Source organism: Balaenoptera borealis, assembly GCF_965194805.1.
Source record: "Balaenoptera borealis genome assembly, chromosome: 10".
In the NCBI taxonomy this organism is placed as follows: domain Eukaryota; kingdom Metazoa; phylum Chordata; class Mammalia; order Artiodactyla; family Balaenopteridae; genus Balaenoptera; species Balaenoptera borealis.
In genome coordinates, this window is record NC_138874.1 from 85,398,140 (window position 1) to 85,414,970 (window position 16,831).

The 16,831-nt window shown below is 49.9% G+C and overlaps 2 protein-coding genes across 6 annotated transcripts in view; one reads left to right on the forward strand and one right to left on the reverse strand.

The window, feature by feature from the left end:
- Positions 1 to 16,831, reverse strand: part of FFAR4 (free fatty acid receptor 4) — a 37,913-nt gene that overhangs the window by 6,938 nt on the left and 14,144 nt on the right. For 2 of the 5 annotated variants that reach the window (XM_082339729.1, XM_082339728.1), the window contains one exon: positions 8,765 to 11,106. The exons of 2 other annotated variants lie outside the window; for them this stretch is intronic. In XM_082339729.1, coding sequence (XP_082195855.1) covers positions 10,717 to 11,106 — 390 coding nt within the window. In that variant the 3' untranslated portion in view covers positions 8,765 to 10,716. Of the gene's footprint in view, positions 1 to 8,764; positions 11,107 to 14,622; positions 14,712 to 16,831 lie in introns of those variants that run through there. One more of the 5 variants, XM_082339731.1, reaches the window with a different exon arrangement.
- Positions 1,666 to 7,634, forward strand: RBP4 (retinol binding protein 4). The gene is made up of 6 exons (XM_082339735.1): positions 1,666 to 1,824; positions 2,033 to 2,161; positions 2,257 to 2,390; positions 2,541 to 2,647; positions 5,625 to 5,837; positions 7,305 to 7,634. The coding sequence occupies exons 2-6, from the start codon at positions 2,051 to 2,053 to the stop codon at positions 7,328 to 7,330; spliced, it is 591 nt and encodes a 196-aa protein (XP_082195861.1). The 5' UTR covers positions 1,666 to 1,824; positions 2,033 to 2,050; the 3' UTR covers positions 7,331 to 7,634.

Here is a 16,831-nt window from a genome sequence, read left to right on the forward strand (position 1 = left end):
TATGAGGAGAACTTTTCCGGCAGTCATAATGGTCCAAAGACAATTGGGCTCAGCCAGGAGCTCTCCATCACTGGAGGTGTTGGAGGACAGGCTGATAGATCTCTACTTCGGAATGTCAAAGAGGGGATCCATGCATTGGACACGAGATAGAGAGGTACCCTAAAGTCCTTTCCCACCTAGGGAGCATAGGTACTACCACATGTAGGGACACATGCAGGGTCCCTGCAGGAGCAGCTCTGGAGCAGACCTTATTTGAGCTGTTTGGGATTATACATCTTGTGATAAAATTAACCTCACCAGAAGACCTCCTAGTTAGCTGGTAGGCCTGAAACAGGGCTTTCTTAGCAGGAAGAAGGAGGCAGTAAGGAGTTAACTGCATCACCGTTGGCATTCCCGAGACACCCCGAGACTCAAATGGAGAATAGCAGTGGAGGAGAAGGTGGGAAGTAGAAGCAGAGAACCGGGCAGGGAGATGTCCCAAGAGTCACAGGAAAGTGGCAGGAGCCACAGGTATTTTTTCAGGAGGCTCAGAAGTAACCCCAATGCCCTGTAAAGACCATCAAGTCTTTATTTCTCTGTTTGGCAGCCATCCTCCTCTACCTCCACCCGCTCTTATTTCAGGTCTGGCGGTAGCAAAATGGACCAAATTCATCTCGGTCCTTTCCAGTTTGGGCCATGGAGACACAGCTGATACTGTACAGCAGGCATTTTTACAAAAAGATAGCTCTTTGCCATATCTCTAATTCTCATTCAGTCCAAAGCTGCATCTTCTGACTGCTCTGATCAGAGCAGAGGAACTCTAACTCTGAATAGAAAGAGAAAAACACGGTCAGTGAATTGTGCCACGACTGCGCAAAATCACATAGCTAGGCGCAGCACTTCGACTTAATTGTCCATTGACGTTATAGAGTTTGTTCACCTCCCCCTCTTCTCCTCTCTTCAGTCAATTCACCTTAGCTGTTTTGAAAACAAAACAAAATTCCATTCTGGCTTTGAAATAAAATTGCAGCATAAACAATTGGTAGGTGTGTTTCCAAGTGGCTTGAGTGAAGTGCCACAGAGTAAGTAGGCGACCACCGAGGTTGCTAAAAAATTTCCTGTCCTGACCAGGGTTGCGTTTCTGGAGAATATTTAACAGGGAGGGTTTTAATGCTTCTAAAGATGTTGAAACTAAAGAACAAATATTGATCCAGAGAGCACCACAACTCCCCTGAAAGAGGGTAAAAGACGTCCTTTATAAAATGAAAAACTACTTGGCGGGAACAGTCCCAGACCGCTGCACAAGTAGCCCTCAGAGGGCCGAGGGGCCAGGTGGGCACGGCCAGGCCCGGGCACTAACGCACCGGGCAGCACCGCAGATGCCCCTCGCTCTGGGAGGCCACGGTCTTCCCGCCAGGCCGACCTGAGCCTCCAGCCAGAGCAACTGGGCCCCGAGGCCACCCCAGGCCGCAGCTGGCGGCCGCTGGCACCCGTGTCGGGTAACTAGGCCAGGGCTGGTTCCCGCGGCTCGCCGCCGCCGGAGAGTTGGGCTCCGCCGAGGCCACCCCGCGCGGCAGCTCCACAAGCCCCGGGCGGCGCTGGAGGTGAGGCTCTCGCCCAAAGGCACCCTCCCCGCGCCCGGGCGGCGGTGAGTCAGGGCGCGTTATGCAAGTCCTGGCCCGCCGGCCCCGGCGCCTCCCCCTCGGTCTTTCATCCCGCGCCGTTACGAAAGCGCGACCCCCCTCCCCCTGGAGCTTTATATAATGCGGCCGGGCGGCCCCCGCTCGCCTCCCTAGCTCCACGCGCGCCCGGACCCGCGACCAGGCTTGAGCGCAGCTCCCGACCGTGAGCGGCGGCCCGGCGGGACCGGGGGGCCGGCGCGGGAAGGATGGGGGGGCCGGGATGAACGGGATGGGGGTACGGGGGCAGGAGGGATGGGGGACCGGGGGCTGGCGGGATGAGGGCTCGGCGCAGGCGGGATGGGGTCTAGGGACCGGCAGTGGCGGGTCGGCTGGTCCGGCCGCCAGGCGCTCACGGCGCGCGGTTCCCGCAGGGCGGACTCCCGAGCAAGATGGAGTGGGTGTGGGCGCTGGTGCTACTGGCGGCGCTGGGCAGCGCCCGGGCGGAGCGCGACTGCCGGGTGAGCAGCTTCCGAGTCAAGGAGAACTTCGACAAGGCTCGCGTGGGTATCTGCGTCCCGGATGCCCCGCGTTCCCCTTTACCGGCGGCCGGCCGTGCGCTCCCGGACACCAAACGCTGCTCTACTCTCTTCCCCAGTTCTCCGGCACCTGGTACGCCATGGCCAAGAAGGACCCCAAGGGCCTCTTTCTGCAGGACAACATCGTCGCCCAGTTCATGAACGAGAATGGCCACATGACAGCCACGGCCAAGGGCCGAGTCCGTCTCTTTAAGTCAGTGACCTCTCGGGGGCTGCGCTCTTTGCGCTGCAGGGTCCCCCGGGCTGAGCGCCAAACCCTGTTTGGGGAGGGACGGGAGCACCCGGGGTGGGATGCAGGGAGCCCTTCGCCCAGCCTGGCTGACGATCCCCTTGGCTTCTGCAGTAATTGGGACCTGTGCGCAGACATGCTGGGCACCTTCACAGACACCGAGGACCCTGCCAAGTTCAAGATGAAGTACTGGGGCGTAGCGTCCTTTCTCCAGAAAGGAAGTAAGTAGTCGGCTTAGTGGGACTGTCTTGGGGGATGGGAGACATATCTAGCCAAAAGGCTGGGTTTCTCCTCCAGTGGCACCCTTGGGAAGAACGGTCTGTAAGCAACCAGAACTCTCAGCAGGGCTTAAAGCTAGAGGGGTGAAATTGCAAGTAGCCAGGCCCCTTCACTGCGCCCACCCCATCCCCCAGCTCAAAAACCTGGCCCAAGCTCAAAAGGCTCTTGGGCCTGTCACGTGACCTCCTCCTGCCATTTACCCATACGGCCAGGCCAGTGTGCCAGGGGGTGTGGCCTTCTCCATGCTTAGACCACCCACCTCCTCAAGACCCAACTCGCATCACCACCCAACCTGGTTTTGCATTTCCTCCATTTCTTTAGGCTGAATCCCTGAAACTGCTTGACTACTAGGGGCCCAGCAGAGGCTCAGAGACTCTCATCCAAGGACGTAGGGAGCATTTATGCACAGGGTTGACTCACTCCAAGGTGCCCTACCTGCCGATGCTGAGATTCTGAGCCAGGCACAGTGCTCTGGGTGACAGTGACCTCTTCCCTTTCTCCCAAGCCCTGAAACTCATATGGGGGTTAGGGTGTTAAGGACTCTCAGAAGAGCATCCTAAACTTCAGCCTGATGTAGATGTTCGAGAGCATACATGTACAAGCTCTTTCTACTTTTTCCTCATTTCTCCTAAGTTTCAAATCTGCAGTCTGCTTGGTACCTAGAGAGTAATGCAGGCCACGGGGGACATATCATGGAACCATAGAGACAGAGAGTTAACACTGTGAAGGGGGTTCAACATGCAGATGAATAAACTGAGGTCAAGAGAAGGTAGTGCTTTGTCCAAGGTCATGCAACAAGTTTGTGAGAGCCAGTGTCAGAAGCCAGGGGTTCCAGCTCCCAGGTCAGGATTAGGTGGCCCTGAACAGCAGGGACTCCTAATACAAACCAGCTTCTACAATTTTACAGAATACTGTTGGAACTCTCCTGGGAGACAGGCCCCAGAGGGCTGTTCAGGGGGACTCTTAGCTTGGTGAGCCAGGGCAGAAATGTCCTTTCATGTAGCCCATCTACACGGGGCACGCACTCCTTGACTTCCTCTACAGCTGTGTTAGATGAACTTTTACTTTTTTTTTTATCGAATTGCATCTTCAGTATTGATTTACACTGTACATATGGAGTTGCTATTCAATGAGGGGAAAAAAGCTTTTATCCTTAGAGGTAATAAAAATTTTTTCAAATAACGCAGCAAAACTTCCTAAAGTGATCCATTTAGAGTAAAAGATAAACTTTTCTGATAATGGATTACAAAAATCAGTACCACGGGGCCCAAGGTTACTAATTTTTAGAATCTGCATCTTATCAAACAGATGAGCATGGCCACCGCTGAGCAGTCGTATGTCTGCCCCTGACCCCCACAGCCCGGTGTCTGACACATTCCCCATGGGAAAGCCTGGGAGGTTCAGGGGTGGCTCAGTCTTCCTCCTGGCGGGCCTGCAGTGAGCTAAAGAGGGGGCTCACCACCCACCGCTGTGCAGCTCTCCTACAGGGCATGGGTTTGGGCTGAGCTCCTTCTAGGCAGGGACTCCCAGGGTTCTCAGAGCCAAGAGGCACACCCAGAGGTGACTTAGGCAAGGATTAGCGATCTCCCTTACACCCTTAATGCTGGGGGAGCCAGGTGCCCCTGCGTTCCTGCAGCACAGAACATGACATAGAGCAGAGATCATCACTTGCCTCATGACCTGGGTGTGAAATGGAGACACAGAGGCTTTGTGTTTCTTATTTCCTATCTCCTGTTGCCCCAGTTTATTTATCTCCTGGAGACAGTGTAGTGTAGAGGTTAGGTATGGGGGCTCCAGAGTCAGACTGAAACTCAGTTCTGTCCTGCTCTTTGTGATCCTGGGTGAATTACTTAATTTCTCTGTGCCTCAGTTTCCTTATCTGGAAAATGGGGATGATAGTGTGCACTTTCAGGTCGTTGTGAAAAATAATTGAGAAAGCACAGAAAGTGTCCACACACTGAATGACACATAACCAAGTGCTCAGAAAGTCTTGGTCATGGTTATACATCAACAAGAATATTAAGCAGAGATGTGACACGTTTTACCAAATGTGAGGTGTTTGGATATCCACATTGTTGTTTCTCCGTGGCAAACCTCTCACATACATTCTTACTAACGTGGTTTCCCCATCCTGTCTTTATCGATGTTAGTACCACCTTTGTTTACACTTATGCTTCATGGCTTACATCCCAGTCTTAGGAAGAAATATAGTGTAAATTCTTCAAGGGCTCAGCTCTGCCTCTGTCAGGCGAGCTCTGAAGAGTATGAGCTCTAAGAAAGAATCTCTGATGTCAGAGGGTAGGCATCTTCTGCCCTCAAGGCAGAACCTACCCTCTTTTGCCAGCTTGGAGAAGTGAGTCAGGTTACTAAGCCAGAATTAGGATGGAGCCAGAAAAGCTGTGAACCAGATCATGCAGTGGACTGAGAGGCAGGAGAGCAGTGTGGATAGTGAGAGGACCGGGAACTAGCTGATACGGATCAGTGCCAAAGATTCATCCTGCTGTCGGGGGTAACATACGTTGGTGGCCGTCAATATCAGCCACAAAGGCACAAGATATTGTCAGCGGGTAGATGGAGGAGACATCAGTAGAAAGGTCTAGTCTGTGGTTTTGATGGGTCCACATTCTCGGTTGTTCTTTGGAAAGATACGATCACATTTATTATCAGGGAGAGAAAGAATTATGAAAGTGAATGAGGTTCCCCCCACCACTGACTCCAGGATTTTTTCCTGTAAAGGACAAGATCCTTTCTCATGGTCCCAATTTTCTAAGAGCTGTCAGAATTCTCTGTAGTCTCCTGCTTCCTAACTCCTGAATCCAGTTTTGGGAAGTGGCTGGTTTCTGGGGCCAGGCAGTAAGTTTCCCTGACATCTGAGTGGCGGAGGGAGATGCAGTGGCCCCGTGGCTTTCTGCCTTGCAGACGATGACCACTGGATCATTGACACGGACTACGACACCTATGCTGTGCAGTACTCCTGCCGCCTCCTGAACTTCGATGGCACCTGCGCCGACAGCTACTCCTTCGTGTTCGCCCGTGACCTGAACGGCTTTTCCCCAGAGGTGCAGAAAATCGTGAGGCAGAGGCAGGAGGAGCTGTGCCTGGCCAGGCAGTACCGGCTGATCGTTCACAATGGTGAGTGGTGTGTGGGAACAGGGCACTGGCTGCTCGCCCTTAAGGGTCCCTGGGTCTGCGTGCCCTGAGATGCATTTCATCTGCATGCAAGAGAAACCAGGGAGTCTTGGGAGCCCCCTCTGAGCCCAAGTCTTCGTCCCTCTTGACCAGATCTTTCACTAGCCTTATCATGGGGCTGATGCAGAAGGAGTGGGCAAAAGCCTTTTTTCCAAAACCTTGGCACTTTTAATTAAGTAAAACTGCAGGGGACAGCCTCTTCCTTTTTATCTGCTACCTTAGGCCCAGTCTGTGGTCACATGATTTTGCTCCTGGCTGCACTACCCCAAAAACCATTTTGACTAGATTAATATTGTCTGGGGAATTGAGTGGCCCCAGTGAAGAGCTGGGCATTGAATGTGGCCATTGGTGTAAAAACAACTTAAAGAGAGACATCACCATAGCAAGTTCAAAAGAGAGTGATTTCAACAAATGCTCTTTTTCTAATATGGAACTAAATATCCAATAAGTTGACCAGCTCGTTTTCCTCACTTATGTTCTTTTGAGATCCCCTGGAACACCCATTGAATCTTTTTACGGATATTACTCTTGTCTGATCTTGATTTAAAAACCAGTAATATTCTGGAGGAAAGTGCACATTTTATTTTGAATAGACACTCACTCTCATGGGAAACTGGGTTTCAAAATCCAAATAGGGTAATGCTAAATTGTAGGGGAAAAAAGAGAACAAAACTGAACTTCTCTGTTGGTCATCTAACTAGCTAACCCACACTACACCAAACAGATATGAACGCAGACCAAACAAGTAAATAAATAAGATTTTGATGTTTCACCCAGGGGCAGCTTAAGTGTAGGGCAGGATTTCACCCCAGCCAGGCTCCACACCAAGCCCTTTGCCCGCCTTATCTCACTTAATCCTGGAGACACCTCATGAAGTAGGTATTCTCATTACCCACATTCTACAAGATGAGAAAACAGAGGCTAAGAAAGATTACGAAGGTTGCCCAAGATCTTCAATAGATAGCTGAGTTGGATGCAAACCAAAGTGGTTTTGTGACTCTGAAGCCCCTTGTGGCACCACCTGGTGACATATGACACAGGACACGGTGAACACTCTATAAAACTGCTAACAGAATAGCTGAGGTCAGGCTGACTTGGCCCTCACTTCCTGAAACAGGAGGACATACCCACATCCCTGTGAAATGCAGTGAGGCAAATTTAAGACAAATAAAAAAACAGCACTTTGATACAGGAGATCCTATGCTCTGGGGCCCACCCCATCACCCCCAGAGAAATTCAGAGGGTTTCAGAAAGCCTTGAAGATGTTTATGAATTAGAGCCACATCTAGCTATAACCTTACAAGAAGCATTTGAACAAAGCCGAGCCCTAAGGTCATCGAATATTCACTCTCTACATTTAACACCAGCTCCATATTTCTGTCATTGATATCTTTGTTTTCTACATTTCAGGTTACTGTGATGGCGAATCAGAATGAAATATTTTGTAGCAACATGGAGGGTGTCGTTTCATTAGGAAACTTCCCATTAACTCACTCAGCCTTCAACTCTTAGAGTTTAGTTTGCACCGCTCTCTTCCCCTCCCCTCCCCTCCCCTCCCCTTCCTTCCCCTCCTCTCCCCTCCCCTGCGTAAACATAAAACATTCAGTACACGTAAAAATATATGTGGGGATAAGTGAATCTCTTTGCACTCAAATGTCTGTGTTCCCTGGAGTTTTCTAAGGAATCATTTGAGGAATAGGACTCCAGACGCTGATTTATTAAAATATGTATAGTTACCTATTTCCTATGATTTGGGTTTTTATTTGTGTTCGCGTCTGTGTCGAAGCGAGAAGTCCTGCAGGTGGCTGGGTGGGATGCACTTTTCATATACCGCGAGGGGTTCTTCTCTCCTGGCTCTTTATGACCTTCGGTCTGTTCTAGTGCCTAACCTCCATTATTAATGAATGTGGCTTCTCTTAACGTCCTGAAAAAGGCATTTCCCCATTAACCCAGGAAGGCCTTAACTACTGAGGCCAAAAGAGGTGAGTGTAGGTTAGGCCAGGCCAGTGACCCCAGCCTCAGGCAGCCCCAGGCCCTTGAGGTGGGCGGGGTGGCGGGCTTACCCCCAGCTGGTCTGAGACGCTGAGAGGCATGGGTTGGGGTGAGCTCTAAGAAACGCCCCCCAGCCCTTCATTGTCTCTGGCACCTAATTCACTTCTTATTTCAGGTGTGGGCAAAAGGCTGCAGGAGAAGAGGCCATGGGCTTCCCTGGGGGAATCAGGAGGTGGATCATGGCGCCCCTACCTAGAGTGTGTGGGAAAGGGGAAGCAGCTGGGTCTGGGGCAGGACACCAGTGTCCCACACCATTAGCAGCACTTGTGAACACTAACGTATAGCTGCATACAAAGCCACGTGCCTCAGTTTCCCAGGAGCTCCTAGGAGCCTCAGTTTATCATCTTGAAAAGGCATCAAGGCTTTGGTACCAGTGTCTTGGTTTTACTTCAAAATTCTCCTCAGATATAATTAGCTGTATGATTTGGGGCTGGTTGTATAGTTTCTCTGAGCCTCACTCTCCTCTTGTGAAATATGGGGAAACAGTGTCTGCCTGATGGGCTGCAGTGAGGGTTCAGTTAGAGCACTTCGGATGCCAGGCTGACATTTCTGAGATGGGTCGAAAGCAGGGGAGGGCAGCTCTCTCCCGTGTGTGAGGAGAGCTCTGCCTGGGTGCCGGCATATCAGGGGGCCACGGAGGCTCCTGGGGCCCCCAAATCAATGTGCTTTGTTCTCCCACCAGAAAGGGAGAAGGCAGGGGACCGACCATGCACAGGAAAGCTCTACCTGTCATTCACATGGAACAGGGGCCATCAGAGCCAGGCCCTTCAGCTGTCACCCCAGAGACCCAGAAGACAGCCACACATCACTTCAAAAAGCAGCTTTAATTTACCAAATTTATTAACTAAAGATGAACAAAAGATCGCTGTCCTCTAGTCCTCAAGTTTGTAATAAACCTTACTTCAAAAGCAAGCTGCTCAAGAAACTCCACCAGCAAAGACAACTACTGGTTCTGATTTACTTGGTGACAAAGATTGGTTGAGCATGTACTATGTGCCAGGCCCTGAGCTACTGTTCCAGCCACTGGCCCAACCTCCAAGTGCTGGCGTGGCCCTGGGTTCTCGCTGGCTCTGGTTTCTTCTCTCTCTTCCCAGGGATATTTCATAAAACCATAAAACTGCAAACACTATCTAATGACTCCCAACATTGTATATTCAGGCCCACACCCCACATCCCTGCACCCAACTGCCTACTCTCCATTTGGATCTCACTGGGGTTTCACATGTATATGCCCCAAACGAAACTCTTGGTTCTTCTACTTCCCATTCTCCTAGTCTTCCCCATTTTTGTTGCCTGCTCTCCATCCAATCACTGCCAGGGGTGACCCTTGAATCCTCTCTTTCCCTCCTAATCTGCATCCTGTCCATCAATAAATCATGTTTGCTCTGCCTTCCCAAAGTATGTCCCAAGATCATTTCTCACAATCCCCCACTGAAGCCACCCACCTCCAACCTCCCCATCTTCTTTCTCTACTTCAACAGCCACCTAACTGGTCTCCATCTTTATTCCTGCTCCACAAAGTTCATTCCCTGCACGGCAATCAGTACAGCAGGTCCCATCAGCATCCACTCGCAAACCTCCAGTGTCTGCCCACTAAACACAGCATAAACTCTCTATGGTAGCCTCCCAGACCCTGTGCAATCCAGCCCTGTAACCTCTCTGGTCTCAGCCGATGGTCTCCAGCACAGCATCCCTCTGTCTGGGCATCAAGGACACTGTCCGGCATACAGGAGGCTCAGCCAGTAGTTTGCTTTGTTTATACCTATCTTCTTTCTGTCCCACAAGTACACAAGCCTCTCTGCACCAGCACCAGCGTCTGCTCCATCTGCAAAGCCCCATTCCCTTGGATTCACATGGCTGGCTCCTTCTTGTGGTTTACCTTTTGGCTCAAATATACCCCTCAGAACGGTCTTCGCAGACCCCTCAACACCCCATCTAAATTGCCACCACTGTCCTATTTTCTTCATGATGCTAATTCATTCTATGATACTGTATTGTCTATTGACTTAGGTTTGGTTTTTCGCTGCCCCCATCTAGAAGATAAGTAAGCTCCATGAGGGCAGGGGCCATGGCTGTCTGGTTCACTGCTGTATTCCCACCACCAAGAACACCGGCCACAGCATGTGCTTAAGAGGCATCTGACAAGTGGATCAACGAAGGGAATCACTCCTGTTCTCACTGTCAAATGTTTGGAGTCATCCGACCTCCTCTCTGACTTCATGACAAAGCTTCTCCTAAAGGGGTCCATGGCATCTCGTTATAAATGAAAAATAAAGTCACCTTTAATTCCTTGGAAATTAAATCCTTGTTCCTTGGAAATTCCTCAAGCGCTCTTGACATTAACGAATGATCCTGCAGCCTTGCAAATCCAAGGTGGGGAGCTAGAGTGGCCATGACTCTTCAGAGGAAAAATCTGGGTCCTGGACCTGTTCCAAGACTCACTTCAGGAAACCAGCAAGGCGTGGCTTTACGTGTAGGAGATGAGATTGCCGAACAGTTACAAATAAAAATTATTAAACTTAATCATATTACACAACTGAAAAAGTTCATACTGAAAAGGAACCCACAGCAAATACTTTTATAAAGGATAAAATTGTTATACTGAATGATCACCGCTTAATTTACTGGTGCTGTAAATGTACATTTGCATAGGTTACATTTTCTTAAAGCAGGTATCCTGGTGCGACCGTCCTGGAAATGAACTCCCTTTGAAAACACACCATGGCTTGCCAGAGAGTGACAAATATAGACACCTACAGAGAAAAATTAACTAGCTGGAAATAACAGACAGATCATTTCTTCTGACAGATGTGTCTGTAAACATGACTCTCTTTTCCGAGAAGAAGAAGCAGTGAAAAAATTTCCTCCATTCGTTCCTAAACAGTGACATGTTGTAGAGGATGGGGTTGACGGCCGAGTTGGCAAAGGTGAAGGCCACCACCCAGAAGAAGAGGGACGGCCAGATGACCAGGTTTTGCTTGAAGTTCTGGATCAGGATGAGGAGGATGGTGATGATGATGGGGCTCCACATGATGAAGAAGGAGATCATGAGCAGGAAGAGGGTGCGGAAGAGCCGGACGTCCTGCTGGGACACACGGAGCTGGTGGCTCTCCGAGTAAGCCAGGTTCGTCGTGAGCCTTCTCCTTGACGCCTTCGTGATCTGCAGGAACACAAAACAGAGCCGGCGCCACAGTTTACGGCAGGACATCGGCAGTGTTGATGTAGGAGGGGCAGAGGAGGCCCAGCAGTTGCAATCTGCCATCCTCGCTGCACCGGGACCACTTGGCTTTGGAGCTTTGTGCGGAGAGAGCTCCCTTCTCAGAGGCCTGGCTCGCTGCCCACGCTTAGGATGCGCTGGTCAGCTGGCCTCCTGAGAAATAAGGCAGATCATCCATGTTATAAAGAGTGTTGATGAGGGGAAGTGAAAAGCCAGAATGCAATGGTCTAGAAGAGAGATGTGTGAACACAGATTTAGGTGTCATTCAAGATTCCCCTTCCCAGTAAGAAAGAGGAGCTGGTCAGAGCACTGCTAGTGACATGTGTTGAAAAACTGAAACCATTTCCCATTTATGCCCCCAGGTGAGAGGTGGATAAACATCCTCGTGCCTATCTTTGCACACCTAGATGAGCATATCAGTAGAATAAATTCTCAACAGTGGAACTGAAAGGACCTCTAATATTTTGTACTAATGAGCAGGGTCAGCATTAGAGCAGAGGGATGGTGGGCAAGGAGGCAACTCTGGTGATACGGGTTCAGAAGGGTGTTCTGGACTCTTCTTTCAGGAGCCCTTGCAGGCACTGCTCTCTGAACCTTCTGCCCAGTCTCTTCTGGTCAGTTAGAGGGTCTTGCTTCAGCGTCACTCAGAGAAGCTGGTTACTAATTGGCTGTGGGCAGCCTTGGACATATGGCCCATCAACTGAGGCAGGCTAACCAGATTAAAATAAAGCCCTGCATGTCCTCTCACCCCACTGTCCCACGTAAAAACAGTATTTTTGGAACAGACAAATGCTTCATAACATCTCAGAACCAGAGTGTTGGAGCTAGATGGGCCCATGCATGGTTGGAGCAGCACTTCTCAGACTTCACTCTGCCTGTGAGGCATTCAGCACTATTTATTTAAATGTAGATTCTGATTTTGCATGCCCCGAGGACCACACTTTGAGTAGCCAAGGCCTACTCCACCCCTTCATTCCACAGGTGAGGAAACAGGCCCTCCCGAGAGAGGGTTTAGCCAAAGTACTTTGAAAACAGGAGCCTTGGAACTGTTCACATCAGAGAGCAAAAGCCCCACAGAAGCTGAGTCCATGAGAGAGAAGGTGGGGCTTCCCCAGCGGCTCTAAAGACCCCAGCGCTTAGGCTCACACTGCCCTGGAGATACATACAGAGTCCTGCCCTTACGCCTAATTCTAATTTTCCTCTAAGCACAGCCAGTAGGCAGAAGGCCTGCTGTCCCCCATCACCTGCTCAGCTTTAACAGTGCCAAGAGGTGGGGGGTGAGGGGGTGAGGATGGGCTGGGGTGGAGGTGGCCGCAGACTGGGGCACAGTTAGCCTGGGATGCGATGGGGCCCTGTACCCACTAGCCTGACATGCTTTGTTCCAGCCTGTGACCTCTGTCCCAGGTAAGAGATCCAATTCCGAATGTCTTGCCGCATTCATGGTGCTTGCTAACTTGCCTCTGCTTAGTCCGGCCCTGTGTCCTGCTCTTCCTGCAGGAGCAGGCTACTGGGCACACAGCGAGTGCTCACGTGTCTGGAGACTTTAGCAGCCAAAACTCTTACCCTTAGCTCTGCCCGGGCCTTCCTGGGACCATTCCCCTAAAATTATTGAATCTCAAGAGATGAAGCAATTAGAAAGTAATCAGAATCATTCAAATTTGGGGCAAGATTAACTCCAAGACCCGAATGGCTTAAAATCTTCTCTTTAGAATACTTCTAATTAGCTAATTAAAGGATAGCTGTTTAATTGCCCTGTGATTAGATACAACTGCCTCTGTGTAGTAGTTTTGGTCCACTTCTAGGTGACGGTGACCCAGGCAACAGATGCTGAATGAACAGAACCCCTTCCTTCCCACCCACTCCCCACCAAGAACAACACGAATCAGGATCACCGAGCTTCATGAAAGGCTCCCTGTGTGCCCGCCACTGTCCTATGCATTTGTTTTATAAATTGTCACATTTAATCTTCAAAACTGCTCGTTGGATTCGTGCTATTATTATCTTCACTCCAGAGATGAGGAAATTGAATCTCAGGAAATTTGAGTAGCTTGTTGAAGGTCACTCTACTAATGATGAATGGTCAAAGCCCCCATCTGTGAAACTCCAGCTTGGGTGAGCTGAAGATGAGTGATATCATAAAAGGCTCCAGCCCTCTTCCTGGAGTTGCCCTCCACTCCCGCCCCCCTGCTCTGCAGCGGGGTGACTGCTCAGACCCATAGGCTAAAAGTCACATTGGCACATCTAACCTGGAAGGTGCTGTGTAGAATCAAAGTTAGAATATGTGTTCAGGTGAAAGCTGGTGAATCTGAGACCTTGGAATGATAGACCTGGGAGGGTAACAGCTGCCCAGGGGCAGGTGGGTAGGCTGCAGGGGAAATGGCACCACTCTGAGTAGCCTAGGTGCAGCCTGGTGGGCACATGAGGATGATTCCAACAGCAGCATTGCTAATGCTGTCCACATTGCTCTGCCAAGAAGGATGGAGGCCCTGGTACAGTGTCTTTTAGATATTTTTTTGGTTTGGGGGGTTTTTTTGGCCTCACCGTGCAGCTTGTGGGATCTTAATTCCCCGACCAGGGCTTGAACCCCAGGCCCTTGGCAGTGAAAGTGGGGAGTCCTAACCACTGGATCGCCAGGGAGTTCCCTAGATATTTTTTGAATGAATGATGTGGATGGAAGTTCATACTTACTGAGCACTTACTATGTGCCAAATCCTTGTACATATCACTTGGTTTATCTCTTTAAATTCTCCCAACGATTCTGTGACATATGTACTTTGATGATCTCCATTTTATTTTGCTTTATTTTATTTTATTTTAATTTAATTTTTATTGGAGTATAGTTGATTTACAATGTTGTGTTAGTTTCAGGTGTATAGCAAAGCGAATCAGTTATACATATACATATATCCACTCTTTTTTAGATTCTTTTCCCATATAGGCCATTGCAGAGTATTGAGTAGAGTTCCCAGTGCTATACAGTAGGTCCTTATTAGTTATCTACTTTATATATAGTAGTGTGTGTATGTCAATCCCAATCTTCCAATTTATCCCTCTTTTCACTTATCCCCTGGTAACCATAAGTTTGTTTTCTACATCTGTAACTCTGTTTCTGTTTTGTAGATAAGTGATGATACCCATTTTACAGAGGAGGAAACTGAGGCTCAAAGAGGTTAAGGAAATTGCCCAACAGTACCCAACTAAGCAGTCGCAGAGCTGGGCTTCAAACCTTGGCAGTCTGACTCCAGTCCATGCTTAAACTTAAACAAATTCCTTCCCACCCTCTAATATCTCCGTCAGTGGAAATCCTTCCATCCAGCCTGTAACTCCAAGCTCTAATGCCAGAGACTCCGGGAAGGCATCCTGGTTCATCTGCCGTTGGCATCCTGCAGCGCTTTGTTTCAGGTACTCACGTGGCACTTGCCACATATTCTATGGTAGATGTTGAAGCATCATTCTTACCTCTGAGTCCCACCAGACTGCAGCTCCCTGGGGGCTGGGCAGCCCTGTGGCTTCTGTGGTCCAGGGCTCTGGCAAGTGCCTGACAACGACTGTGAGCAGACAGCAAAACAATTGACTCATGGGCCAAGTGAACATGTGGTTGGCTCTTTTTTTAGTACTGACTGATGCTACCCCATTTCCTTCCATCCGCAGTTCCCACAGCTTTGAGGGAGTGAGAAGGAAAATGGGCCCATTATAATAAAATGCAGCTCCTCCCCTGCTCCCTTCCCCACATTAGATGACAAGACTAGTCGACTTTTGTTCAGGGTTTAAAGCGTCTCTGGCATTACGCTGAATGCTTGGTGTGCTTTTAGATCAAATTAAAAGCTTGATTAACTTCTGAGGATTAACTTTAATCCTTAAAACAAGCCTGTGGGGTATGCTCTCACTTTGGGGACAAGAGACGGAGGCTCTGAGAGGTGGAGTGACTTGCTCAAGGCCTCACGGTCAAGTGGGGGAAGGGTACCTCAGGGGGTACGCTCTTCACCGCCAGGCACACCACTGCCACTGCCAGGACAGAGGACAGAGCTCCCGGGAACGTGGCCCACGGCCACCACCATCAGGGTCACTGGCACTCCATAAAATGTAAATGCTTCAGCCCACCTTCAGATACTCTGATTCTGTGGGTCTGAGTGGGCCCAGGAATCTGCACTTTTTATAAACTCCCCAGGTAATTCTCAATCACTAAAATATGAGAACTACTCATCTAGGACAACAGGCTTGGAGTTTCTCCCCCAGTCCTTTGAAAAGTCACTTTTAAATTGCCTGAGACTCTTTGCCTTCACATTCACATGAGCGTCTGAAGGCTACGAGCGACGCTTCTCCCCACCCCACATCCCTCTGTCACCCCACGCCACCAGACCACAGCCGTGGACAGGGGGCTGTGGGGAGAGCTCGCTCCCACTGACCCAGCTCCGGCCCCTGGGGTTGGGTCTCCTCTGAGGGCTGCTTGGTCAATCCACAGCCTCCCGATTAGAATCATCAGACAACAGACTCCATCCTTCCAGAGGACCAACCTCCCCTTCCATCACCGGCAAGCAGGCCCCAAAGCTGGGGAATGAGGTCCAGGCCTGGAGGAAGGAAGGGCCACGTGTTCACTACCTAAGACCTTCACACTGAGTTGAAAGGGATTTCATTTCCCAGTTAAGCCCTGAGATAGGTGAAGGTTTTCCAACTTCAGGCCAGACACTCACTCTCTCATTCAGCATATATTTATTGAGCCCCTACTATGTGGCCAGCACTCTTACAGGTGCCAGATGCACAGCAAGAAACAAGGTAGCACTGCCCACCCCGCACTTCCATTCTAGTGTTTGGGTGGTGAGGGGCCTGGGGATGAAGGGAGAGGAGGACCAAGAAACCTATAAGCTGTCACAAAGCCTGCCATGGTGCTGGTTACTGGGTGACAATATAAACCAAGTCCCACCAGCGAGCACGGTCAGCCTGATCAAAGGCACTGAGGAGTGGCCTGGAGACTATTACCCTGGGAAACTGTTGATAGGAAAAAGCCACTGGAGATGTACAGCACGCCTGAGTCAGGAGGAAAGAGGAAGCAGGGAAGGCAGAGGGTGGAAAAGGCCATTGCCATGAGCAGTTGAAGCAGCCCCAGAAAAAAAGAGCCCCGGTGAAGCCTCCTCTCAGTGCTCACCCAGGGCAGAAGCAGCAACCAGGGTAGGGACTTGAGAACAGCGGTTCCCAAAGGAGAGTCTGTGGACCACCAGCCCAGAGAGAGCTCTGTGGGGAAAAGGCGGTCTGCAGTCACATTTAGCAGTGCTGCCTACTCTATTCCAGAGTTGGAGATTCCCGAAGTTCATGAGCATAATAAAGGCTCTGAGAAGGCCTGCAGCAAAGAAACCCATTCAACTTTGATTAACCCAGCATTTTCCAAACTCCTTTGATCACAGAACCCTTTCTAACATCTAACATCCCATGGAGTTCTAGAGGACGCTTTAGGGGACACTCTGCTTGTGAGGAATAAAAGTCAGGGTGATTTGAAAGAGACATTTCTCAGGCCTAGAGATGGTACCTGAGTTAGAGGCAGCAGTGACAGGTGAGAGGTAGGGCTGGTGGGAAAAGGGTCGGTGGTGTAGTTATCTGTCCTATGGTTTCAAATGATTTGCTAACTGTGTCTATGAATATAGCTAATTAATATTGATGTTCAATTGATTTTACA